General features: G+C 39.9%; 4 protein-coding genes across 7 annotated transcripts; 3 read left to right on the top strand and 1 right to left on the bottom strand.

Annotated features, from left to right (window-relative positions):
- The first annotated feature begins 3,074 nt into the window (after window positions 1-3,074).
- Mic26-27 (MICOS complex subunit 26/27) lies at window positions 3,075-4,896 on the top strand. Its single transcript, XM_077437360.1, has 6 exons — window positions 3,075-3,154; window positions 3,484-3,650; window positions 3,727-3,893; window positions 3,961-4,070; window positions 4,144-4,279; window positions 4,359-4,896. The coding sequence occupies exons 1-6, from the start codon at window positions 3,152-3,154 to the stop codon at window positions 4,532-4,534; spliced, it is 759 nt and encodes a 252-aa protein (XP_077293486.1). The 5' UTR covers window positions 3,075-3,151; the 3' UTR covers window positions 4,535-4,896.
- Window positions 4,897-5,871: 975 nt separating this feature from the next.
- On the bottom strand, window positions 5,872-8,779 carry LOC143916326 (putative ATP-dependent RNA helicase DDX23). Of its 4 annotated transcripts, XM_077437357.1 has the most exons (3): window positions 8,454-8,687; window positions 7,986-8,156; window positions 5,872-7,892 (listed from the first exon to the last, which is right to left on the bottom strand). In XM_077437357.1, the coding sequence occupies exons 1-3, from the start codon at window positions 8,671-8,673 to the stop codon at window positions 6,004-6,006; spliced, it is 2,280 nt and encodes a 759-aa protein (XP_077293483.1). In that variant the 5' UTR covers window positions 8,674-8,687; the 3' UTR covers window positions 5,872-6,003. The 4 variants fall into 4 exon arrangements, with proteins under 4 accessions (XP_077293483.1, XP_077293481.1, XP_077293482.1 ...); XM_077437355.1 differs by having other exon boundaries at window positions 5,872-7,755; window positions 7,798-8,760; XM_077437356.1 differs by having other exon boundaries at window positions 5,872-8,327.
- A 920-nt stretch (window positions 8,780-9,699) lies between these two features.
- LOC143916332 (uncharacterized) lies at window positions 9,700-13,811 on the top strand. Its single transcript, XM_077437363.1, has 4 exons — window positions 9,700-10,065; window positions 10,118-11,110; window positions 11,954-13,175; window positions 13,228-13,811. The coding sequence occupies exon 2, from the start codon at window positions 10,190-10,192 to the stop codon at window positions 10,907-10,909; it is 720 nt and encodes a 239-aa protein (XP_077293489.1). The 5' UTR covers window positions 9,700-10,065; window positions 10,118-10,189; the 3' UTR covers window positions 10,910-11,110; window positions 11,954-13,175; window positions 13,228-13,811.
- A 3,062-nt stretch (window positions 13,812-16,873) lies between these two features.
- Window positions 16,874-26,143, top strand: LOC143916325 (putative phospholipid-transporting ATPase IIA). Its single transcript, XM_077437353.1, has 18 exons — window positions 16,874-17,060; window positions 17,202-17,316; window positions 19,562-19,764; window positions 19,838-20,068; window positions 20,139-20,359; window positions 21,604-21,811; window positions 21,888-22,110; window positions 22,181-22,409; window positions 22,495-22,610; window positions 22,680-22,994; window positions 23,073-23,243; window positions 23,929-24,123; window positions 24,203-24,392; window positions 24,465-24,640; window positions 24,725-24,829; window positions 25,035-25,161; window positions 25,237-25,440; window positions 25,515-26,143. Exons 1-18 carry the CDS (start codon window positions 16,990-16,992, stop codon window positions 25,655-25,657), a joined length of 3,243 nt encoding a protein of 1,080 aa, XP_077293479.1. The 5' UTR covers window positions 16,874-16,989; the 3' UTR covers window positions 25,658-26,143.
- Window positions 26,144-27,138: the final 995 nt, after the last annotated feature.

The raw sequence follows: 27,138 nt of genomic DNA, 5'->3' as shown, positions 1-27,138 counted from the left end.
ATGGTAAAAGTCGGAATTCTCGACAGGGTGGACCCTCTAGGCTAGAGCATCGTAACTTGTGCAACGCGATAATATTGTTGCGTAGGGGTGGGTGGAGGATCCAAGTAAAAGGCCAACAGTCGTTTCACAGCATTTATTGATGATTAGGAGATACACGCAGTGTCACTGCTGAGTCCAGAATGCCCTGATATCGCCTACGTACCGCCTTATAAAGGGTAGATCTCTCAGGACGCCTAATCTGTTTACCTGTTGTATAGTCACGTATTCGGATATGTATTTCCCCGATATTGGGTCTCCCCGTACCGATTCTGAGAAATAACTAATATCGGTCATTGTTTAGCCTAAATGCACTTAGAGTCCAGATATAATCTTTGGAAGTAAGTGCATGCATTTAGTTAACCGATAACAGATATCCGTTGGTCTAAGTACAATTCGCTTAATCCACGGCGTACGTAACAATATTGTTGCGTAGGGGTGGGTGGAGGATCCAAGTAAAAGGCCAACAGTCGTTTCACTGCATTTATTGATGATTCAGGAGATATACGTATTGCCAGTGCTCCGTCCAGAATGACATGATATCGCCTACGTACCGCCTTATAAGAGGTAGATCTCTCAGGACGTCTAATCTGTTTACCTACTGTATAGTCACGTATTCGGATATGTATTCCCACGGTATGAGAAGTGCAATCATTGTTTAGCTTTCATGCACTTAGCTTGTCGCTAATCCTTCAAACCACTTATACCAGTCTCACGGTATGCATTTAGTTAATCCGTTAACAGATATCCGTTACAGATAATCCTTGAACGGTCACACAGTCTCTGGGATTCTATTCGCTTAATCCGCGGCGTACGTAACAATATGTTGGACAATCTTCATATTGTTATGGTCGCTCCCCACCAGATATTTAGTATAAATGTATAAATAGAGGGCTACCGACGGTGCACTGGGTTCATTAATATTAGTATCAATTTAACATTCGATAGGTGATGTGCCAATCTCTACACACCAGCCGGCAGTCCCTCTTCTCTTTTTCAATAAAGGAAAGTAAAGCAACAGAAAGGAATCATTATTAACAACCACAATTACACATTTTTCCATATGTGTTCCCCGAACAGCACTTCGGCCTAATGCGTGCGAGTTAGGGAGAAAAGCGATGTTAGTTAGCATTGTTACGTATACTAAAATAAGAGGTTAGTAAAGAGCCGCCGGTTAAGGCCTTGTTCATAGTCTCGACAATGTCGCTGCGACAAAGTCGCAGAAGTGTCGCTGTTCATACTAATATCTAATAGTGTTCATAGTAAGCGCGACAGTTTATCGCGCTAAGGACAATCGGATCGGTTTGGCCTAAGGACAATCGGATTAAGTCAAAGCGTCGAGGCCGTGCGACCGTGATAATTGGTTTTGAGGATTAGTTGCAAACTATGTAAGTGCAAGTAAGCTAAACAATGATTGCACTTCTCAGAACTGACCGTACCATGGGACCGAATGTCGTGGGAATGCATATCCGAATACGTGACCATGACAATCATAGATCTAGAATAGACTAGATATGGCATTACAACAAATTTCATTGGAGATCTTGTCACCACTAATTGAGTGGTGCGGGGGGTTTAACTAGCGGGGGGGGGAAGTTGGGAAAAAAAATTTTTTTCCCGTACAACGCAGCGGTTGGCGTTTTTTCACTTCCCCCCGCTAGTTAAACCCCCCGCACCCCTCAGTTAGTGACGAAAAGATGAAAAGATCCCCGCATATCTATCGACAAGATCTCCGCAATCGACCTTTCCTACTTAGAAGCTACTAACCTACTGAGAGAAAAGTGTGCATGCGCCATGTATTTTGCATGTGCCAAAAGGGAGACCAGTATAAACCGTGAGGGCAGATCTATGTATTATACATCTATGATGACAATAAGTAAACAGATTAGACGTCGAAGATGTCCTGGGAGATCTATCCCTTATAAGGCGATACTTAGGCGATATCAGGGCATTCTGGACTGAGCACTGCCAGTGCGTGTATCTCCTTAATCATCAATAAATGCTGTGAAACGACTTTGGTCTTTTACTTGGATCCTCCACCCACCCCTACGCAACAGCATTTTGTCACCTATGCATATACGGAATAACTAGCGACTGCCGATGAAGTACATAGCTGACAAACTCTACGAGTCGTATATCCAGAGGTTACGATGCTCTGCTCTAGGCTCGGAAGCGAGGCTTGGTCGACCCGCTCCTTCCTGTCATTGGTTAATCTTTGCGACTACTTTAGTATTGCCGTGCCCTGAATTAACTCGACTTTTACCTGATGAAATACTCCGACATATACTGCCTGGTTCGCATATAATTTCGGACGGTTGGGCAGCGTACGGAAATATTCCACACATTGCGAATGAAATATACACGCATTCGTTTGTGGTTCAATACAAATTCATTTGAATATGAATCAAAACGGGCACGCGTTGTGCCAAATTGACGCCTCATCTTTCTTTTCACACGCATCCACATATTTTCCACATTTTGCGTATGTATTTCACTATCATTTGGATCCACGAAATTATAACCACTTTTATCGGAATTCGGAATATGACAATGTTTTCAAAAATTTTCATGACAATGTATTGCCCGCAATATGACCTTTTACAATATTTTTTAGTCGCACAGTCGATTGAACATCATCCAATTTTATATTTATTAAAAAAGGTTTTCAGAAATGTTGATAGCAGCTGAAGTTTTCAATATTGTATCAAACAAGTATACCTACATACCTTCCTACCTAACGTAAAACCTTTTCAGCCAGCCACTAAAATATGTAAACATTTTTCATTTTCATGTTTTATAAGCGCTAGAAAATGCAAATAGTTCCAATGAAATACTACGCTTAAAGAATTTTTTGTTTATATTTATTCGATAAAGTATATTTTGCATTCATGTAGAGACAAAGCAAGTATTGTTATTTTTACATAGCATTTTAAACATCGGTTAAGTTATTATTGCCAAATTTGTCACAATTTCAATCTATTTGAATCGTTAAATTCAATTTTTAAAAAACATCAAAAGTTTTGACAACACATGTGTTAAGGCCAAAAAAAAATTACGAATACGTACACCCAAGTGGCAGCTGACACTTTTATGTAATTTCTGCAATATCTTTAAAATGGTAAGATGTTTCTATATTGTAGACGAATTCAAACGATTTGCACGTTGTAATCACAAATTCTCCATTGATCTGACGTTTCGGCAGAACCTATCACAACTGTCAAATTAACGTTTCAAAAACGATCAATCAATCTTTCAGTCGTTAAATTTAACCTCAATGTATACAATTTTCTATATCAATTAAAACGAAAATCAAATAAATCAATTATATGAAAATATAAACCGACGTAAAATTGCAACATTGCTCATAGTTTCAACTTGAAATTTAGATAGTGTGAAATATTGACTAAATTTTCAAATGAAATCATAATCATTTTTTTATGTTCACAGTTCGCCCGCAAAATTTTTTCCGGTTCATCCAGTTATATATTAGGACCGCCAGCCATCATGCTGGCGGCTACTCCCATAATAAAATCTCAAGAAACACCCGACACACAAGACGATTCCAACAAAATAGTATGCCGACCTTCAGAGCTTCCCGTCTATCCCACTAATATGTAAGTTACAATGGAATTAATCAAGCAACGGCATATTAAATTTACTATTAAATTACTATCGCTGCTTACTTTCCAGGTCAACCGTAAACAAAGTAAAAATTGAAGAAACAAACGAATTAGAAAAAATCCTATTAGAACCCATAAGCACAGTCCGTGTGGGAGTCATCAGCGCTTTAAAGGAAGTCAAGGGTTTAACGACAAAAACTGGGGATTATGTATCTGAAAGTGCCGATAAATTCAATTGTTAGTATCGTTTTGTAATCTAGCTTTGTGCTTATCCAAATTTTGAATCGTTATGTTTTGATTTCAGTCGTCGTTGCTTATTTGAGGGAAGAGGACAATGAAGCTCAACGTGTCGGTGCCGTCGCCATGGGTGCTTTGACTGGTCTTATATTTGGACTACGCGGTGGCTTCTTCAAAGTAATTTTGATCATAATATCAATTTTGATTATGTATGTCTTTTTTTATTATTTAATACTATATTTTATTGCAGAAAGTGACTTATACTTTAGTCGGAACTGGAACAATGGGAGCAATATGCTTTCCAGAACAAACTAATAAGTACGCTTCTGAAGGAGTCGCCCAAGGAAAATTGTTGACTAATATTATTTACAATTTCGTTTATGGAGGTATTATTTTTTACATGATATTTTAATTACCTTTTTTATTAATTGTCGTGTATTTATACTTTCTTAAATTCGTCTACAGTTAAACCGGGCGATCCTCAACCAGAGATTAACTTTCCGGAAATTTCTATACCTAAAAATTTTGACGACCTCATCAGTTTAGTCGGCAATGTAGGTAAATCTGCCAAGAATGTTATAATGCCTCCAACAGCGTCTCCCCTAGAAGCTTCAACCAAACCTGAGGAAACGAAGAAGTAGAGTGTCACATACTAGTTCTATGTATGTTTATTTATTGCAAGCACGAACACCTAATGATGTCTTTGGGATTATTTTTATCTTAATGTGTCATACATATATGACAAAACGAAAAGTATTATCCGATTGAATTTGTAAATCTTTGATTTTCTGCATAATCGTTCCAAATTGTGAATGTTTTTTTTTTAAAACATAAATTTGTACATTTTTATTTTACTATGTATTTATTGATATATAAATTTTAAGTATCAGAATGTATTTATTTAGCCAATTATATCGTATGTATGTATATATATAAATATACAAAATCAATTTTGACAGAATGGATAGGAATAAAAATTTATGATGAACATACATACATATTATATTATTGTAAACATTTTCAATATTCACCATCCTGTAGCATTTAAAACTTACCATTAAACATACACATAATATAATAACCCCTAGCTCATATACATGGTCCCCTAGAATATTTAAAAATCATCCCCTAGAGTATTTTCGGTGATATTTTATCATTGCTTGACAGTGATCGATAATCCCATATTTGAAGAAATGTAAGAGAAATATGTGCAACTACACCCGAATTCGGTTTGGAAAACACTCACTGTCACAGCGTGGATCTAAGAACATGAAGTTCTGTACTATTCAGTGTTTTTGCCCACGGCAATAAATATAGCGAACAAGCCCTGTACGCGGCACCTTTTTCGCGAATTTGGCAATCGATTTTTCGACCTTAAATACAGATTTTAATATTTACTCAAGTAACCAGATATGTTAATTAACACATAAAGTATTATTTTAAACAGTAAAATACATAATATATCTCGTAGTTTTGGCTTAATTGTCAAATAATCACTCTTCATACAATTGAGACGTATCGTCGCCATTGTTCAACAGACGTGACGTCACATTAACGAGGTTTCATTATGGTTCCACAAAAAACTAATTTTGACTGGTATATATTCATTTTAAGCAAATTAAATAGATGGCATTCAACTCTCAGTAATATATTCAACCAATTTTGAACCTTAAAACAGTTGAAATAGGCGCATATAAGCTTCAAAATCCCGTGCAAAGTTCAGAAATTCTATGGAAGACAGTCGCGTTACAGACTTGTCGCACAAAGCTTCCATAGAAGACGGCCGCGGGCAAACTGTTAATTACATGTAATGGGAAAACATGTTATGTATATGGAAAGTGGACTGAAAAAAATTTGAAGGTTATATGTTTTATACAAAACACAATTATTTTCCCGCCAAAAATCTTATATAGAAACCGTGTTGTAAGAAAACACATTATATGGGAATTACTGTAAAATAATAACAAGTGAATATTGTAATCTATAAATTGGATTTAATGAACAGTTTCTACAAAAATAAAATCAATATTAAGTTACAATCCTTGAAAATGATCTAAAGTACATAATTAAGTGTAGGTTTAATTTAGAATCAACACATTTTTAATATAAATTAGGCGAATATCATCTCTTCGCGTCGTTTTTTCGTGACTACTGTTCCCGGTTTGTGCTGTGCATCGGGATGATTCATCAATTCGGGAGGACATGTCGACGCCGAGCTGGCCATCAAAACTTGCTTCAAATCATAAAACACCATCGAATCTTCTTTGGTGAGGAAAGTCACAGCCTTGCCGGTCTTTCCAGCTCGTCCAGTTCTACCGATACGATGCGTATAGTCCTCGATAGACTTCGCCATGTCGTAATTGATGACTATGCTCACGTCCTTGATATCGATACCTCTACCGGCAACGTCGGTGGCCACTAATATATCTTTAGAACCATTCTTAAGACTCGCCAAAGCAAAGTCACGCTGTTCTTGACCTTTACCACCGTGGAGAGTACAAGCGTTGAAGCTCAGTTTCTCCAAACTTCTAGCCAGAACGTCTGCACCTTTCTTTTGGTTGACGAAGATGATGATAGGCGGCTCTACACCTCTCTGCAATAGTTCCGTTAGCTTTCTGCGTTTTTCACTTTCGCTCACCATGTAGATTATCTGTTCTGTTCTATCTACCGGTTTGCCTATTGATCCTATGTAAACCACGGCAGGTCTCCTCAAATAGTTCCTGGCCAATCTCTCAACGGCAGTTGGCATCGTTGCCGTAAACATGACAGTTTGTCGATACTTCTTCTTGCTGTGATAATTTGCCAATAGTATGGTGGCGTCTTCGGCAGCCTCTGTATCAGGCTTTAGATTGGTCACAGGCATGAATTCTAATATTTTCTGAACGTCTGGTTCGAAACCCATGTCTATCATACGATCTGCTTCGTCCAATACTACGTAAGTGCATCGATTGAGTACTAAATAACGATTCTCCAAAACGTCGATGAGACGACCCGGTGTTGCAATTACTATTTCACATCCAAGCCTCAATTTGAATCCTTGCTCTTCCCTTGAAAGACCTCCTACCACGACTACAGACGTAATACCGAGAGGTATACCGAATTTATTAGTCTCTTCTTCAATTTGTTGAGCCAATTCTCTGGTTGGAGCTAGGATTATTGCGTAAGGACCTTGGTCTGCGTCTTCCTGTCGTTCCACTTTGGGCAAAGATTGAATCCACATAAGAAGTGGGATTAAAAATGCTAAAGTTTTACCGGATCCAGTTTCGGCCACGCCGATGATGTCTCTGTTTTGAAGTCCTATCGGAATGGCTTGTCTTTGAATGGGAGTAGGACTCTTATAACCGACTTTGTTTATAATGTCCATGATTTCGTCTGGGAATCCAGCTTCCTTCCAAGACCTCACCGGATCTGGTATTCTACCTCCCTTGATGGTGATATTGTAATCTTCTCTGAATATACGCCAGTCTCTTTCGGTCATTTCATCCCGATCTTTTTCAGACCAATGCCTGTCGTCCCATTTTTGCTTATCTTCCTTCTTCTTGACCTTTTTCAGTCTCAATTTTTCGCGTTCCTTTTCAAGATCGGTCCTTCGCTTCTCCAACAAATTTCCATAGAACTTACTGTGGTCTTTCTTCTGCGCTTTTATATCTATACCGGCGACGTGACCTCGGCCAAAGAATTGAACTTGATGTCTATCTTTATACAGAACGTTGTAGTCGTTCGACGTATCTTCAGAGGCGTCCCAATCGAATACAAATTTTCTATCGTTCAAACGGCGAACTCTTCGTTTCTTTTTGACGAGGCCTAAATATCTAGCCTTGATAGCTTCTTCTTCGCGTTCTTTATCTTTATTCTTTGCATACTCTTCATTTGACCTGTCCCTCCTTTTATCGTTTGGGTCTGCTTTTCTGTCAGAATTTGAATTAGGTTTTCTATCATCAGATCGCTTATCTCTTTTATCCCTGTCCAAATCTTTATCCCTTTTGTCCCGTTCCATTTCTTTATCGACAGCTTTTTTCCGATCATCATCTGCTTGTTTGGCATCCCCGGTGAGATCAATTGTACTGAATGTAGGACGGTTGACATTGGCACGGATAGCTGCTACTTCTTCCTGCCGTTTTTGAAGGGCTAGAGCAGCTCTCTGTTCTTTGGTTAGAAACACAGGTTTACTCCTGGCCTCTTCTTCAGCTTTTTTCTTAGCCAATAACTCCTCGAGTGAGAGCGGTTCCCTTTTGACTAGTTTAACATCATCTTTAGCTTCCTCTTCCAGTTGAGCCTGAGCGGCATCTGTAGACTTCTTTTTATCGTCGTCTCTGGACGATTTTGATTTGTCTTTTGATGAATCACCCCTCTTTGAATCCCTGTCGTGTTCTCTTTCGCGATGATCACGCTTGTACGGTGGGCTTTTGGTGCGTTCTGTGCGTTCTGGACGTTCTGGACGTTCAGGGCGTTCTGGGCGTTCTGGACGTTCTGGTCGTTCTGGCCGTTCTGTTCGTTCTGTACTTTCTGTACGCTCAGGACGATCTTCTTTTTTCTTCAACCTATCCCTGTAAAAGTCGCGATCCTGTTCTCGTTCGGGCACTCGCTCCCTCTCTTTGTTTCTTATCCTTTGATCCTTATCTCTATCCCTATCTCGATCCCTTTCGCGTTCCTTGTCCTTTTCCCTCTCTCGCTCCTTGTCACGTTCACGTTCACGTTCCTTGTCCCGTTCATGTCGTTCTCTCGATCTGGATCTGGAGCGAGACCTGGAGCGAGATCGACGACGTTTATCGTTCACCATTCTTCAAAGTAAAGGAAACGTCAAATAAACGCTCGCAAACGACCGCAACTGTTTATTTGACAAGACCAACACGCGACGCACGTTCCGTAATATGTAACATTACATGTGATATACGCGTTAGAAACAAAACCGACATTTTTAATTTTTACCAATGAAATTAGCATCTGAGAGAAATGATTCAGCTATTGACTTACCGGTAGCTGACTTACTTCTGCCGATTGGATTTAAAAATCATAATTAAGAGTCCCGTAAACTTACTGAAAAACTTTTGTACTCATGAATTCGATTAGGGAAATAGGTGATATCATCGACCCAGTTTCTTATAGTACAAGTTGTGCTATATTTAGGGTTGTCAGGCGTCCCGATTAAAGGTCTGTTCATACTTAACAGCACTGCACGACTCCGTTTCAAATATGTCATTTTATTACATTTCTAGTCATATCTACCAACGTCGCGGTCACGTCACGTTTACAGCAATTTGGCCGAGTGCAAGGCAAAATCGGCTTACTTATACTTTAGAGGCCATGACGATACGGCGCAATATTGCTTACTTCGTATTGTCGAGTACTTGCAATATGAATGCATACACGTGCATTCGTAGCTACGCGTCAGAATACAAGTCAGCAAAAATGTTTCGACGTTTATCGAACGAAAAATTATGTATAATCGCGCTGTTGTTGGAAGAAGAAGCTCAAGAAGGCAATAAAAAAGCACGGAGGCGTTTTGATGTGCATCCCATGTTAAAAAATAGAAAAACCGAAGGAGAGTTTTGGACACTGTATAAGGAGCTTGTGGATGATGGACAATTTTTTTTTAAATATTTCCGTAAAAAATTTAAAAAATTTTAAAATATTTTTTAAATATTTCGCGCCAAAACCATGTCGAAAGATTGAACAGCTGTCAACTGTCACTATCGATAATTGGTCCAAAACAGCAAAGCGGCAGACTCATGGCACGTAATTCGCGTGTATATTTCCAAGATGGTCAAAAAAACGGATACGATACGTTGAAGGATGTTGCTGTAAGGTATTGTAGGCGGGGTACGATGTGTTGACCGTATCCCGGCCTAACGAAACACTGTTGTGTGGTTCAAAGATGGGGTCACCAATGTAGGCGGGGTAGCGATGTGTTGACAGCGCTGTTGGATGATCAGAAGGTTGCGTAGATCACGTCGGAGTAGTACCAATGTAGGCGGGTTACATGTGTGTTGACCGTATCCCGGCCTAACGAAACACTGTTGTGCTAGTTTTATAAAGTTTTATTGTTTGCCTATGGTTGTACAAAGGTATGGTATTTGTGGGCAAAAGTATGTCGTTCAGCGGTCTCTGGATATGGTAGAGTGTCGCTGGCTCGGCATTCAGCTATGTTCAGAAGGTCTCTGGATGCGGCAGTGTGTTGCTGGCTCGTTGTTCGGCTATGTTCGGAAGGTCTCTGGATACGGCAGTGTGTTGCTGGCTCGTCCAGCTGGTTGATCTTCCAAGTCCGCGTAGTGTAGTGGTGGCTGGTCAGGAGCTGTATGTTGACTGGTCTGCTGCTGTGTGTCGACGCTTGCTGCTCTGGGTCGACTGGCGTGGTTTGGGTTGTACCTCCTTTTATAGTGTTTTTGGAATGCTTGGTGGAAGTGGTTATTGACGCGTACGAAAGGAATTTTGTTTTCGTCGAGGCGTCGAATTTTCTGGAATGCTTGATGGAAGTGGTTATTGACGCGTACGAGAGGAATTTTGTTTTCGTCGAGGCGTCGAATTTTCTGGAATGCTTGATGGAAGTGGTTATTGACGCGTACGAGAGGAATTTTGTTTTCGTCGAGGCGTCGAATTTTCTGGAATGCTTGGCGCCTTTCCGCTCGATGTATTTTAATGGTGGCGGCGTGTTTCGACCGTTTTGGTTCCACTCGACTGGTAGGGGCGTTCCGCCTGAGTTTAATATAATGACTGCAGGTGCATGTCGTCTGGGTTTCGGGAATGTAGTTTGTTGTTGCGGAATATTCTCGAAGGTTTCGATGACGATGACGACGACGAGATTCCTACATGGCTCTCCGGTGAGTGTTAACGATGTGTGTGATTTTGTGGGAATCTTGATGTGTTGGAGTCTATTGACTCGATGGCGTCGTTGTTTGTCCGGTTGTGCTGGAGAAAGTTGTCTCAACAGCGGGTCTTGTGTTGCATGCCGGTCCAAGTCTTGTTCTCTACCAGGTTGCTTATTTTGGGCGAGCTGCGTTGGTAGTGAAGGTTTGTGATGGCTTGGATGGTGCTGTTGTGCAGGCTGCTGTGTTCTGCGTGGAGTCATTCGCGTGATTGTTTTGCTGGTTGTGCTGGAGTTAGTTGTCTCGGCAGCGGGTCTTGCGTGAAGAACGTTGGTTGACGAAGTGCGTTGAGTGCTGGTCTTCGTTGGTTGTGCTGGAGTTAGTTGTCTCGGCAGCGGGTCTTGCGTGAAGAACGTTGGTTTACGAAGTGCGTTGAGTGCTGGTCTTCGTTGGTTGTGCTGGAGTTAGTTGTCTCGACAGCGGATCTTGCGTGAAGAACGTTGGTTGACGAAGTGCATTGAGTGCTGGTCTTCGTTGGTTGTGCTGGAGTTAGTTGTCTCGGCAGCGGGTCTTGCGTGAAGAACGTTGTTTGACGAAGTGCGTTGAGTGCTGGTCTTCGTTGGTTGTGCTGGAGTTAGTTGTCTCGACAGCGGATCTTGCGTGAAGAACGTTGGTTGACGAAGTGCGTTGAGTGCTGGTCTTCGTTGGTTGTGCTGGAGTTAGTTGTCTCGACAGCGGATCTTGCGTGAAGAACGTTGGTTGACGAAGTGCGTTGAGTGCTGGTCTTCGTTGGTTGTGCTGGAGTTAGTTGTCTCGACAGCGGATCTTGCGTGAAGAACGTTGGTTGACGAAGTGCGTTGAGTGCTGGTCTTCGTTGGTTGTGCTGGAGTTAGTTGTCTCGGCAGCGGGTCTTGCGTGAAGAACGTTGTTTGACGAAGTGCGTTGAGTGCTGGTCTTCGTTGGTTGTGCTGGAGTTAGTTGTCTCGACAGCGGATCTTGCGTGAAGAACGTTGGTTGACGAAGTGCGTTGAGTGCTGGTCTTCGTTGGTTGTGCTGGAGTTAGTTGTCTCGACAGCGGATCTTGCGTGAAGAACGTTGGTTGACGAAGTGCGTTGAGTGCTGGTCTTCGTTGGTTGTGCTGGAGTTAGTTGTCTCGACAGCGGATCTTGTGTTGCGTTGGAGCTAGTTGGCTCAGTGGCGATTTGTTTCGCCGGTTGTGCTGGAGTGGGTTGACTCAACAGCGGGTTGTGTTGGTAGCTGGTCCATATGTACTTTCACACCATGTTACTGTTGCGGTCGTTACAATGGTAGTGAAGGTTTGTGTCGGTCTGGACGGTGCTGTTGTGCAGGCTGCGGCGTCCTGCATGGGCTCATCGAGGTGATGAATCATCGAAGGTGTGATGAGCGGTGCTGGCGGATCAACAGTAGTGGATCCATTTGGTTGTTGTCTCCGGGTTGCGTTTTGTTGTGGCGAAAGCTGCGGAGTTGTTTGACATGGTCACTAGTTGTGGGGACATGTAGCGGACTGCGTTTGAAGTCTGCGTTGAGGGTTGCGTTGTAGACTGCGTTGAAGGCTGCGGTTGCGTGAAGTCTGCGGTTGCTATGTAGGCTGCGATGTGGGCTGCTATGTAGGCTGCGATGTGGGCTGCTATGTAGGCTGCGATGTGGGCTGCTATGTAGGCTGCAATGTGGGCTGCTATGTGGGCTGCGATGTGGGCTGCTATGTAGGCTGCGATGTGGGCTGCTATGTAGGCTGCGATGTGGGCTGCTATGTAGGCTGCGATGTGGGCTGCTATGTAGGCTGCGATGTGGGCTGCTATGTAGGCTGCGATGTGGGCTGCTATGTAGGCTGCAATGTGGGCTGCTATGTGGGCTGCGATGTGGGCTGCTATGTAGGCTGCGATGTGGGCTGCTATGTAGGCTGCGATGTGGGCTGCTATGTAGGCTGCGATGTGGGCTGCTATGTAGGCTGCGATGTGGGCTGCTATGTAGGCTGCGCTGTGGGCTGCTATGTAGGCTGCGCTGTGGGCTGCTATGTTGACTGCGCTGTGGGCTGCGATGTTGACTGCGCTGTTGACTGCTATGAAGGCTGCGTAGTTCAAAGATGGGGTCACCAATGTAGGCGGGGTACGATGTGTTGACCGTATCCCGGCCTAACGAAACACTGTTGTGTGGTTCAAAGATGGGGTCACCAATGTAGGCGGGGTAGCGATGTGTTGACAGCGCTGTTGGATGATCAGAAGGTTGCGTAGATCACGTCGGAGTAGTACCAATGTAGGCGGGTTACATGTGTGTTGACCGTATCCCGGCCTAACGAAACACTGTTGTGCTAGTTTTATAAAGTTTTATTGTTTGCCTATGGTTGTACAAAGGTATGGTATTTGTGGGCAAAAGTATGTCGTTCAGCGGTCTCTGGATATGGTAGAGTGTCGCTGGCTCGGCATTCAGCTATGTTCAGAAGGTCTCTGGATGCGGCAGTGTGTTGCTGGCTCGTTGTTCGGCTATGTTCGGAAGGTCTCTGGATACGGCAGTGTGTTGCTGGCTCGTCCAGCTGGTTGATCTTCCAAGTCCGCGTAGTGTAGTGGTGGCTGGTCAGGAGCTGTATGTTGACTGGTCTGCTGCTGTGTGTCGACGCTTGCTGCTCTGGGTCGACTGGCGTGGTTTGGGTTGTACCTCCTTTTATAGTGTTTTTGGAATGCTTGGTGGAAGTGGTTATTGACGCGTACGAAAGGAATTTTGTTTTCGTCGAGGCGTCGAATTTTCTGGAATGCTTGATGGAAGTGGTTATTGACGCGTACGAGAGGAATTTTGTTTTCGTCGAGGCGTCGAATTTTCTGGAATGCTTGATGGAAGTGGTTATTGACGCGTACGAGAGGAATTTTGTTTTCGTCGAGGCGTCGAATTTTCTGGAATGCTTGGCGCCTTTCCGCTCGATGTATTTTAATGGTGGCGGCGTGTTTCGACCGTTTTGGTTCCACTCGACTGGTAGGGGCGTTCCGCCTGAGTTTAATATAATGACTGCAGGTGCATGTCGTCTGGGTTTCGGGAATGTAGTTTGTTGTTGCGGAATATTCTCGAAGGTTTCGATGACGATGACGACGACGAGATTCCTACAGTATGAACAGGAAATGTCGGATACTGCTGTAAGCCTGCCGTGGCGTAAACGTGACGTTTGGTATGAATATACCCATACAAAATGTACCAAAGAATACTTTTCGTACGGCCGGATACCTGCTGAAGTCGGTACGTGCTGACTAGGTATGAACAGACGTTAATTGGGATTGTCACCAGTTTTAAGTCCAGTGTCCCGGTGTCCCAAACAAACCTCTCGGGACGCCCAAATGTCCCGGTTTACTACTTTTTAAATTCGTATAGAAGTTTTTAACTCAGAATTGCCATAAACTATAAACTAAAAGTCGAATCTGGACCAGACAGTCTGGTAAACACTGCAGCAATATTCAACAATGAACTATTTGTCTCTGTCTTATACTTTCTGGAGAACTACGTGTAGAAGGGAGACAAAAAATGTATATCAGGCATCAATCCATGTATCTTGAATCGATAATTTTCTAACACTCTGAATAATTCATCACACGCAGATGTGGAATAGACACCGTTAGAACAGAAAGACTAAAATATTTCTGTTATTTAGCTAATATTGAATATAAAAAGTACCAAAAACCTTATTAGATTTTTTCACTAATCCTCTCAGTGAAGTCTATCTTTGGTTTCTTCGTTGTAATTGTAGCATTTTTCATTTAAATATATTAAAAATAGAAGGAAAAAAAATAAATTATAGATATTGTAAGGCAGGGAAGGTATTTTGACCGTATCTCGACCTAACGAAACACATGCTGTGTAGATTGTAAGAGGATTGTACAGACTCCAGGGATGTTCAACTCGAGAGCACCCCGGAAGTCGGTTTTGTAGAAGCTCGTGGTAAGCGTGGGCGGGGCTGGTTTCCTCAAGGTGCCTTCCTTCGTCGTCGGTGGTCTGGTCTCTGCTGATGTCGGCTGCTCTGCTATGTCCCTTTCTCCTTCGTAATGTGCGTGGGATGCGTGATGTGGAAAAAGGGGGGAATTGTAATAATGAAAACAGGTTGTAATTCTGTTTGTATGGTGACTGTATTTTATATATATATGTATATACAGAGATCAAGCAGAGGGGACAGGGGGGAGGGAGACCGTCGTGAAATTAGCGCGCACGTGTTCGAGAGGTTATGATAACCTCACTCCTCACGTGACTACGTGATCTGACTTCGACGAAGAAAGACCAGGATTTCCTCACATCTCACCGGACGTATACTGAAGCTGTACTTCCAGTATCGTCTGCCGATCCAGGCTGAGCTGATCGGGACTCGGTGGTGGGAACAAACTCGGTAGCGAACAGAGATGTTCACTCGACCGAAGCGGAAAACGAATAGGAGGCGGGGACGCGCGCTCGGCGCCGATCTCCCTCCAAAAACGGCTCCTTTGGTCGTAACGCCACGAAAGCTGACCATGAAGACTTGGTCGGAACAAGGATCGTTTATTTTTGTTCAATTGTTACAGTGGTTATTGTATGTACGAAGAGGTTGAGCTTCGGAGAAGTGAGCTGGTTGAACACTAGAGGTTCACTCTGGTATTGGGAACTGGTGCGTCGTTTTATACGTTCTGGCTTGAAGCGTGCCGTGTGCAGATGCTTTGTCTTCGTTTCCAGGACACGTGTTGGTGCACGTGTCTTCGGTACACGTGTGGTTTATAGCTATGGGGTCAGCGCCAGAACGTCGTTCGTTTGAGAATGGGGTCGTGTGCCACGCGTAAACGACTGCCACGTGTAAACGATTTTCAGGACATGTGTTGCGGTTGCCTGACGACATCACTGTTGGGTTTCGTTCGTTTTACGATCGAGCGACGAACTCTTTCTTCTGGAATGGTCGAAGGGGACGTTGCCCTTGAGTTATGCATGTTTGTACAGGATCGATGATGAGATCACTGGTTTTGATTCGTAATAGCACGTCATGCTATATTCCTACAATATTCTAAATATTATGGGGGATGAAAGAATGAGACGACTGGCATGTTGATGCACGTGCTTTATGTATGATAGCTGAAGGCAGAATGAGGTAGCTACTCTGAACACAGCCGAGTTGGTCCCCACTCGCAGGAAGGTGACCAAACTCGACCATGTCGTATAGCGAGCCCCTACATCACTCCCCCCTCAGCATCAGCGATACAATATATACAATTATATAATCAGAGAAAGAGAAAAAAAATTAAAGTGGGGAGAGAAAAAATTTTGTTGACGTGGGCCATCCGCTGTGTTGGTGTTCCGCCCTGGATGGTCGGTACATTCGAGGGCGGTGACGTCGCGAGCAGGACGGTGGGTCGTCCGGTGGTCGTGGCGATGCGATGCTGCGCCGGCGCCGCTCGTCTGAGTCTGATGTCGGTTGGTGGGGCGGCGGGGGCGGCAGGGGCATCGATATGGTTGATGATACTCGGAGCTGAATCGTGAGTCGTTGTGGCTCGTGGAGGTGTTGTGGCAACTGCCGCCCGTCCCGGCGTGACGACGCTCGTGGGGACGGACGGGGCCTTGATGATGATGATGATGGTGCTGAGGTTGTTTGTATTGTGTGATGAATGTTGTGGTGCTGGATGGCTGTTCTATATGTACTGGATTGTGCATGACTCTGCCTCCAGCTTTCAAGATCGCCACCTCACTCGCTCCCCCATTCCTATGCAGTGGCGGCTCGTTCCTATACGCTGGACTCGCTAGTTGTAGGTAGGTGGCCATTGTCTGCTCGGTTGTTGTTGTTATGCTGCGTCAAAGGCGGGCGGATAGCTTACCCGCCTGGTTCGGCGAGGCTGGGATGGGCGATGGGAGACTGCGTGGCTCGATATCGGGGGTCACCAGTTATGGAGGATGAACGAGTGAGACGACTAGCGACCCGCCACAATATTATCACTTCGATTGAAAAATATATCTATAGAAAAGTCAAAGATCTAATTTTGGGGGGGGGGGGGGGGGGGAGTGTCCCGGTTTGACTTGCATGAAATCTGACAACCTTAGCTATATTTCTACAATACCTATGTGTATATCTAGGAAGATGTTAAATTTTTTATTCTCAATTGTAAACTTTTGAACTTTTTGATTGATATTGCTCAGTGGCACAAAGTGGGGATGTTTATGGCCAATGATTTGAACAACAATTCGCTGTCAGTGTCAATTGGTATTGGAAAGTAGTTGGGGTAGGAGCTGTAGCTGGAGCTGGAGTTAGAGCTGGAGCTGGAGCTGGCGGTTGCAGTCGAAGGACGATGCGTCCTTCCGGTGCGATGGACTCCACCCCGCTGCTTCCCAAGCCTCCTCGCCCTGCCCTCTTCACCAGGTCGCTCACTCTCACTCTCACTCTCACTCACACTCACTCACTCGCACTCTTCCACGTACACACAGACACTACTACGCCGTTCCGATAACGAACAATGCTATCGACCATATTTTGTTCTACATACATTCTTCTTTGATACAGATTGAAAAATGGCATCCTATCTTGTTTTGGGCGAAACAAAAAACCTATCCACAGAATTATCACGTTGGGTGAGATTCCCGCTGATAAATTCCCACCGAACAAAATCAGAAACCAGGTAAACGTTCCACCTCTTGGATTCAAATTCTATCTCGATATTATGTACAATTGGTGGCCGTCGAGAAAGTTCTTGGAAAACTTGTAACATTTAAATCAAAACATTTGTCGGTAGTCTATTTGATGTCGTCTTAAACACTATTCTTTGATTTTAGCCACTGCACTTTAAAAATCGTTTCATTTTGCGCAATGACTTTTGACCCATCACGATCGAAGCTTGCTTGAATTTAGCTCATCTTTTAAAACGGTCTCTGCTGATCTCTATTTGTTTATCTTTCACAACACGGAGGTTTGTTTTAGAAATTAAAGTTGACAGTCATCTTTGATGTTCTATCGAATTTCATTAAAATGATTCATTCATTCATTAAGTGTAGATTGAAACACGTTTATTAGCCTTAATTAGATCAGATTTTTTTGCTACCAATTTAACCAAACCAGTATTATCGCAAATACCAAATTTAAAATTTATTTATTTTACATAAATATGTACCAGGAAGGCCTAACAAGTAAAACCTAACAGGTAAAGGTTACGAACATTTTTTTTAGAATAATTTTAACAAATCATTATAGAGACATCTATGGATAAATATTTTTACTCATTTTTAATAAACTTCCATTTTCTGAGCATTTTTATATTGTATGTAAATGGTCAAATTTCGAGATGCTGAAAAACTAGTAATTTTCGGAACATTTATGGATAAATTTGCAGCATTTTTATACGAATCAGCGAAATTCGAGATGCTTAAAACTCGAAAATTGCGAGAAATGTATAAATGCTGCCAATTTGTTGGAACCGTTTCAATGAAAATCAGATAAATTGGCAATCTCTGATAGGAAACGATCGACCTGGAGTCACAAACTAAGTTCTGGCCAGCAGCAACCAGTGGGACTCGAACCCGTGACCACTATGTTCGAAAGCATATATGCTAACCATTAATCCACTCGCATCAATTAGTTTTAAATGTAATATAATATAGTATAAGCCAGCAGTATGGCTTGGTGGTTGCGTTTATGTATAGCACTGAGAAGTTACCGGGTTCGATCCCGTGCTAATCTTTAATGCTGCTGGTCAGACTTGAATATTTGTGACTCCAAGTCGATCTTTTCATATCAGAGTTTGCCTATTTATCTGATTTCATTGTTGAAACGGTTCCTCCATCTAATTGCGAAAACCATCTTAACCGCTATGTCATAAATATCTGAATTTGATTTATGTACAATATGTAAAAATGTATGTACAAGTCTAAATCCATAGATGTCTCAATTGATAAATCCATTAATGAATTAATTGTTAATTTCGTGCTCTTCAGCCTCGCGAAATACAGCGATTTATATAATAAAAATACTGGAATGTTTGTAATTAATTGTCTAGGAAGGCGCATAGGGGCTTACCTGTTAGGCCTTCCTGGTATATTATTGTGAATGTGTGTGTCCTAACGCTAGCCGAACATAATGAATCGATAAAAAGCCTAAACTTTGTATAAATTCATTTTGCCGAGACGCGTGTCAAACCCAAACAAACCGTAAATATCCTCTTATAGGTATATCTGACTTCAGAGAGTCAGCCACGAAGCCAACGTCGAATGTTCAATTGTCCTATTTTTTTTTAAACATTAATTGAAATTGTTTCCTTCTCTTCATATAAAAATACTTAATAATAATTTTATTTAGCGAGGTTTTGAACCATTTTTTTTTGTTTCATGTTAACCAATTAAATATATATTTTTAATTGAAATTAATTGATATTTTAACGATATTTGAAAAATAAAATTAATTCAAAGTCGCAGACCGTGGATCGAACCTGGCCCGATCTGTTGCTCCATTGCGCTTTAGACCAGTAGAAAAATGAAGCGATGTAAATATACGTACTTTTCATATTATCCGATTTCCGATTTTGATTTCGATGTTGACTTTTAATTTTATTATTATTTTTTATGGCATAATTTAATTGGCATAACCGATTCCCGATTTCTGTTTTAGTTCCGATTCCGCTTAATTATCACTATTCATATTGCAACTTTATTTTAAATCATATATCAATGTGTTTCCGAAATCACCTGTTGAAATTTCAACGCGCGTAACACTAGTATCTACATATATAAAAATAAAATAAAATAATATTCCGTTTACGAATTACGAATCTTTCTTGGAACTTTTTCAACGTCTTTTATTTGTATACATTTTCTAGATTGTAATAGTAGACTATAATTATGTATTATATTTATTCTTGTTTTAATTTTTTACAGAAATATAATATCATAACATTCCTTCCAATAGTATTATATCAACAATTTAAATTCTTCTTAAATCTCTACTTTCTATTAATGGCCTTAAGTCAATTCATACCTGAAATTAGAATCGGTTACCTTTACACATATTGGGGACCGCTAGCTTTCGTCCTGTCCGTAACTTTATTCCGGGAAGCAATCGACGACATTGGTCGATATAGGTAACTATTTTACCATTAAATCGTTACTATCACAGTATCCGATACATTAACTGATGCTTATTTACCTTTTAAGACGGGATCGTCTGATAAACAGTGAACTATACGAACGCATAATACTACAAGGAGATAGAAAAGGATGCAAAGAAAAAGTAGAAGCTAGCAGTTTACGTGTAGGCGACATATTAGTATTAAAAAGAAATCAAAGGATACCCGCCGATCTATTACTTTTACATGCCAACGATTCTACAGGATCAATATTCGTCGCCACCGATCAACTTGACGGTGAGACCGATTGGAAAGTCAGGTATGTGTCTTTTATAATCTGCATTATTGTTATAATTCACGATATGTATTGTGTATATTCTTGTTGATAGGATCGCCGTTGTATCGAGTCATAAAATATTCACTGATGCTGATTTGTTGAATATGAACGTAACCGTCTTTGCCGAGCAGCCTCAGTCTGACATTCATTCGTTCATTGGAAACTGGACGAATCACGATACAGGACATTTTATGGAATTGGAACTACAACATACGTTGTGGTCGGGGTGTGTTTTGGAGTCGTCTCATGCTATCGGAATGATTATCTATACCGGTATTTATTTATTTATTTATATATAATTTTAGCTATTAGCTAATTAAAAAAAAAACATCTTAATAACTGAAATCTAAAATTCTATATTTAACTTATATGTACTGTCCCTCACAGAGGTGTCTCTTCGCTCCTCGCAAGAATGCATCCATGGTCTTAGAAGACCTGATGCACTCAGGGAGGGCGTTATACATTAGCACACCCCTGTGAAAGACACCCCCAGCTGTCTTTCTTTTTCTTACTCTACCTACAACTAAATTATTCTTATTTGTAGTGTAATGATTATGAATATCTCTATTTCTTATTCTATAATCCTTAAAATAATCGGATAATAACTCATGATCTAACTTATAAACAAACGATAATGTGCTTAGCTTTAAACTATTACTAATACTCAACGATCCCAATTCATCTAACATACTTCTAATACTTTTTAATCTACCAACATTCAAAATACCTCTCATAGCTTTATTTTGTATATCCCCTAAATCTTGGCCACTAAACAAGTTAAGCACAATGGCGAAATACACTACGTGTGGAAAGACAATTGTATTATAGACTAAAACTTTACTTTTTCTACTTAAAACATTTCTTAACCTACATAAAGCACCAATTTTTCTAGCCATTTTTTTATAATATATTCAGTGTGTACCTTAAAATTCAGTCTTGAATCTATGTAAATACTTAAATATTTAATGCTATCGACAATCTCTATTACTTTGTCATCCATTTTCACTTCACCTACACCAGTTTTATTATTTATCTATTACATTCTTGTTTTATTAATATTAATTTTTAATTTATTTACATACAACCATTTATTTATATTGTTCAATTCCACTTTCAAAATATCATAAATTTCTTTTGCATTCTTACCTAATATATATACTAACGTATCATCCGCAAAAAGATGAATCTTACAATTATTTACTGTTTTAATAATATCGTTAATATATAAAATAAAAAGCAGAGGTCCCAGTTTAGATCCTTGTGGTACTCCATGGGGTATATTAACTTCACAAGATATTTCTTTTCCTAATTTCACCCTCTGTTTTATATTACATAAATAACACTTAAACCAATCTAAAGCTATATTCCTTATTCCTAGTTTATACAATTTTTTTAACAGAATATCCCTATCTATCGTTTCAAATGCCCTTTTAAAATCTAGAAATACCGGTATGAAATTATTAATATGTGTTATGTTGATGTGATTGTTCTTTTGATGGTTTGTTTTGTGTATTCAGGAGCGGAAACTCGCAGTGTCATGAATAATTCAAAGCCTCGTTCCAAAGTCGGACAGTTTGATTTGAAAGTAAACGACATGATGAAGGTACTGTTCGTCGTAGTCGTTTTGTTGTCAGTTTTGATGATTTCGCTGAAAGGTTTCTCCGGCCCATGGTTCAGATATCTTTGCAGATTTATTCTACTCTTCTCGTATATAATTCCTATTAGGTGAGTTTGAAAGAATCTCGCACAAATTTCAACATCTGTAGGTAGAATTTACATATATTGAACGCATCTTTTTTAGTTTGCGTGTAAACTTAGAAGTTGGCAAATCGTTCTACGCCTGGTGCATAAAGAGGGATAAGAAAATAGACGGCACTTATATGAGATCCACTACGATACCCGAAGAAATGGGACGAGTGTCGTATTTGCTTGCTGATAAAACCGGCACCGTTACAAAAAATGAAATGTCGTTTAAAAAAATCACCTTAGCTGATACTTGTTACGAGGAGAATAATTTTCATGAGGTCTTTGTCTTCTTCAGTATTCAAATATTACGTATTGTATTTCTTTTGTATTAACAGTAGTGTTTCATAGGTGGAAACTTTATTAACTCAATACATAACCAAAGAGGGACCTTCATTACCCATGACTCCTGTGGAAAACTTCAATATCGTCAATTCTTTGTCTTCGAGTTTTCGTATACCGCCAGTGACCGGTAGACAGATTTGGGAAGCTGTGCTCGGCATGGCTTTGTGTCACAACGTGACTCCCGTGTACGATAAAGATCAATATGAAGCTGCGGGATCTTCATTAGCTGATGGAGGTAATCTTTGCATTCCGAAAACACTATATGAAAGCTTATTTGACTGAATATATATTATAATAAATGAATTGATTTGTATGAATAGATACGACGAGTTCAATGATGTCGATGAGTAAAGGTGGTTCCGTGCCTCAGCAGCAACTATGCGACTATCAAGCCGCGAGTCCTGACGAGGTTGCCCTCGTTAAATGGACTGATTATGTAAAATCAATGGTTTAAATCAATTATTCTCCATTTAATGTACGTGTTTAATTTCAACGTGATTTTTAGATGGGTGTCTCTCTGTATCAACGGGATTTGTCAACTATTTCTTTGAAACTCCGTGCCGCCAATGAGATCGTCAATTACAATATACTGCACATGTTTCCTTTCACGAGTGAAACCAAATGCATGGGAATAATCGTGCAAGACATTGACACGTGCGAGATTACTTTTTTTTTGAAAGGTGCTGATATTGTACTGTGCCCTTTGGTCGGCAACCCGTCTTGGCTGCAGAGTCAGATCAGCTATTTGGCCAACGAAGGATTGAGAACGCTCGTCTTCGCCAAGAAACGCCTTACCCTTGAGGAGTATAAAAGTTTTGAGGTTTTATTATTGATTTTATATAGTAAGATTGATTTTTGTTGAACGTGATGTATTGAATGGTATGATTTTATTTATTAGGATGAATACAAAGCTGCTAGACAGTCTACCCACAATCGCATGGAAAGAATTGAAGAGTGCATTGCATCGTTGCATACCGATTTACAGCTCTTATCTATTACTGGTGTTGAAGATCGTCTTGCAGACGATGCAGCACTCACTATTGACATATTGAGAAGGGCGGGAATAAAGGTTTTTATATATTTAACAATAATATAGTATATTTACTTTATCTATGTATGTATATAGTAATGTTACGTACGCCGCGGATTAAGCGAATAGAATCCCAGAGACTATGTGACCGTTCAAGGGTTATCTGTTAACGGATTAACTAAGTGCTTGTACTTACTTCCAGGATTATATCTGGACTCTAAGTGCATTTAGGCTAAACAATGACCGTTATTAGTCCTTTCTCAGAATCGGTACGGGGAGACCCAATGTCGTGGGAATACATATCTGAATACGTGAATATACAACAGGTAAACAGATTAGACGTCCTGAGAGATCTACCCTTTATAAGGCGGTACGTAGGCGATATCAGGTCATTCTGTACTGAGCACTGCCAGTGCGTGTATCTCCTTAATCATCAATAAATGCTGTGAAACGACTGTTGGCCTTTTACTTGGATCCTCCACCCACCCCTACGCAACAGTAATAAAAGATGAAGTTTTGGGATCATGCGAAATTTCGAACTCATTAGTGCTGAAACTTTTATCGAAAATGTTCTCATAGCCGATATGTGTGCGTCATTATCGAATTTTATTTTTTATTTATACATTTTACATATATTCCTCAAAAAAATAGATGAAGTTACACAAGTCTTGGTCACATCCGAATTTTTTTTCAATATATTGATAGTATATTTGTATTGTTTCAGATTTGGATGTTGACCGGTGATAAGTTAGAAACGGCTCTATGCATAGCTAAATCGTTGCATTTAATCAACGTTGGTGGACAAGGAATATTTGAGTTTGCACAGTGCTTCAACCGAATTGATACTCATGCTGAAATAAATAGACTCAATGCTGAAGGTTCCGGTGTTGCCTTAATCATCGAAGGTGATAGTTTAGAGGTGATTATAGTCGAACTACGGACTATATATGATAAATTGATTGGTGATTTTAATGTGCGTTCTTATGTTGTTGTGCTAGTATTGTTTGAAGTTTCACGACGAGGCTATTTCTAAAGCTGTTTTGGGCTGTTCTTCGGTGGTTGTAGCTCGATGCTCGCCAACTCAGAAAGCTAGCGTAGTTCGTTTATTGCAGCAAAATTCCAAAGGGTCTGTTTGTGCTGTCGGCGATGGCGGAAATGATGTTCCTATGATACAAGAATCTGATATTGGTATGTTCCGTTTTTTTTTATTACGTATCAGCTTTGGATGATTTTATTTTAATTGTTTAATTTTTGTTTTAGGAATCGGCTTAGAAGGTAAAGAAGGTAGAGCTGCAGCTCTAGCTGGTGATGTGAGTGCTAAAGAATTTCGATGCCTCAGTAGACTCTTACTGGTGCACGGGAGACGTTCCCGTCTACGCTCTTCGACTCTCAGTTTCTTTGTTATTCATCGGGGATTAATTATATCTACTATGCAGGTAATGTATAAACATTAATATTATATATACAATAATATATAAATTCGAAGATGATGTATTATAAATTTGTGTGTATGCTTTCAGGCTATATTCTCAACGGTGTTTTATTTGTCGTCAGTATCATTGTATCAAGGTTTACTGATGGTCGGCTATGGGTCAATTTTCACAATGTTTCCAGTTTTTTCACTTGTACGTATCACTAGCTCTGAGATCGCTTTTATAGAAATTTTAGAAAGTCTTCTGTTCCAAAAGAGATTGGCAGTCACGTGTTTAAGTGTTTTCAGTTGACCGAAAGCACGCACTTTAGATTGCAATTTAGAGAATCGTCAAATCAATACAACCTTAAACATACTAATTTTTATTATGAGGCGACTCAATATACTTATTTTTATAGGTACTAGATAAGGATATAAGCAGCAAAGAAGCATTAGAAAAGCCGATACTTTACAGAGTGCTAGTGAAGCAGAGGATGTTTAGTTATAAGATGTTCTTTATTTGGGTGGGTTTATCGATATTTCAAGGTTCGTATTTCGTGTTTTGATTCTGCTATTATATATGAAATGATGATTTATAAAGTTTTTTTTTTGTAATTAAAGGTGGTGTAATTATGTATGGTGCATTGATTATGTTCGAAGATGAGTTCATTCACATCGTAGCTATCAGTTTTTCAGCTCTGATACTCACTGAATTGTTGGTGGCAGCTTTGATTATACATACTTGGCACTATTTGATCATATTAGCCGAAGTCATCAGTCTAATAATTTATGTGTGTGCTGTACTTATATTCCATGAATATTTTGGTTAGTTGTAATACATATAAACACTTAAAATGCTCTGTTTGGTTATTTTGTACTAATTTTTTTATTAATTTCAGATCTTGAGTTTATAATAACGTTCAGTTTTTTCTGGAAAGTTGCCGTGATCACGCTGGTTTCGTGCCTGCCACTCTATTTGCTGAAATACATATTTTATAAAATCTCTCAAAGACGCAGTCGAAAGGCAGCTAATTTTCCATGACATACCTAGTTGAATTTGCATTTTAATTATCCTTGAAATGTTTAAGATGTTGTGATATATTCCTGACTATAATTTTATTTATGTACGAAATTGTATTGTTTTCTTGTCTTTTGTATGTATTTTGTATTAGTATTATGTATGTAAATATATATTTTGCATGTTAATAATTCTAATAAGTCACAAATCTTGGCATGGACTTTAATGTAATGAAAATTTTTAAATTATTAACATAGATAGACAATTGAACTTATATTGTTATTTGTCTGAACAAAATTATTTATTAATATTTTTCCTACTATATTTTGTCAGATTTATGACCTAAGTACAATAATTGAAGTTGTTTATATTGGTATTTAAAGAATGCTGTGTTATTGTAAACCAATGGTAAATACAAAATGGTTTACTTCGATGTGTTCAGAAATGTTAAGAAATTTTATTTGTATTGTTAAGATAATTGATAAAATACACAAATTTTTGTAAAATGTGTTTTTAATTTTCTTTTCTGAAATTTTAGTGAAAGCAATTCGATATTGTTGCGTAGGGGTGTGTTCAGGATCCAAATGAAAGGCCAAAGTTGCTTCACAGCATTTATTGAATGATTCAGGAGGTCCACATGTAGCCAGCGCTCGCTCCAGAATAATCTCTTAGAATAATTTCTTTTTTCCATATTGCAAGTTTGTCTCAGCGTAGAAGGGTTTCTGATTTGTTAATTTTATATAAGATTGCTAATGGTATTCTTGACACGTCTGTTTTAAGTGAGATTAATTTTAACGTTAATGCCCGATTCACCAGATGCACAAATCTTTTTTATCCACCTATTTGTCAAAGCAACACCTCTTTCAATAGTGCAATCGTTCGTATATGCCGTATTTACGATAGCTTAGATGATTGTCCTGACCTCTTTAGAGACTCTTTTAGTATTTTTAGGACAAAGGTGAAGACAATAATATGTGGTTGATTTGCTTCTTCACCCTTATAGTCTTTCTTTTATATTTTATTCTGTATGTGTGCCTATTTAAATAAAATAAATAAATAAATAAATCTGATATGGCCTAAGTACCTCCTTATAAAAGACAAGTTGCTCACCACAGCTTCCCCGATCTGTTTATGTATCTATCGTACAGTTTTAAGTGAGTCTCACGATCTCAGGTTCAGAGAATTCTAGCAGCCTATTCTTACCAAGTCCCGTTAGGCCAATTCGGGGATCTTCATTGTTAACCCCCGAATACACTTAGACAGTGGATACTCTCTCGTGTTCCCACGTTACAATATTAAATAATAAAAACCTTGTAAAACGGAATAAAATTTATGAAACATGATGAACAATCCAAAATTGTTAGCCAGTGTATGGTTATTAACCACTTGACCGAAAACAATACATATGTACATAAATTTATCCCAACTAGTGGCAAATAATATATTGCAATCAATTAGTAGTGAACAGGAACATCATCATTGATGCGAAAGGTTATTATTTTTTT

The sequence above is a fragment of the Arctopsyche grandis genome, chromosome 9 (genome assembly GCF_051622035.1).
Source record: "Arctopsyche grandis isolate Sample6627 chromosome 9, ASM5162203v2, whole genome shotgun sequence".
Lineage (NCBI taxonomy): Eukaryota > Metazoa > Arthropoda > Insecta > Trichoptera > Hydropsychidae > Arctopsyche > Arctopsyche grandis.
Note: the sequence above shows the minus strand (reverse complement) of the source record. Positions and strands in the feature narration are given on the sequence as shown.

Bases quoted from the DNA above. Each gene is read 5' to 3' on its own strand.
- Mic26-27 (XM_077437360.1), top strand. The intron at 3,651-3,726 runs GTAAGTTACAAT...CTTACTTTCCAG, and splicing joins CCCGTCTATCCCACTAATAT to GTCAACCGTAAACAAAGTAA. The intron at 4,280-4,358 runs GTATTATTTTTT...ATTCGTCTACAG, and splicing joins TTACAATTTCGTTTATGGAG to TTAAACCGGGCGATCCTCAA.
- LOC143916332 (XM_077437363.1), top strand. From the start codon at position 10,190: ATGTTGACTGGTCTGCTGCTGTGTGTCGACGCTTGCTGCTCTGGGTCG.
- LOC143916325 (XM_077437353.1), top strand. From the start codon at position 16,990: ATGCGTCCTTCCGGTGCGATGGACTCCACCCCGCTGCTTCCCAAGCCT. The intron at 22,111-22,180 runs GTCTTTGTCTTC...AGTGTTTCATAG, and splicing joins AGGAGAATAATTTTCATGAG to GTGGAAACTTTATTAACTCA. The intron at 22,410-22,494 runs GTAATCTTTGCA...TTGTATGAATAG, and splicing joins ATCTTCATTAGCTGATGGAG to ATACGACGAGTTCAATGATG.
- LOC143916326 (XM_077437354.1), bottom strand. From the start codon at position 8,673: ATGGTGAACGATAAACGTCGTCGATCTCGCTCCAGGTCTCGCTCCAGA.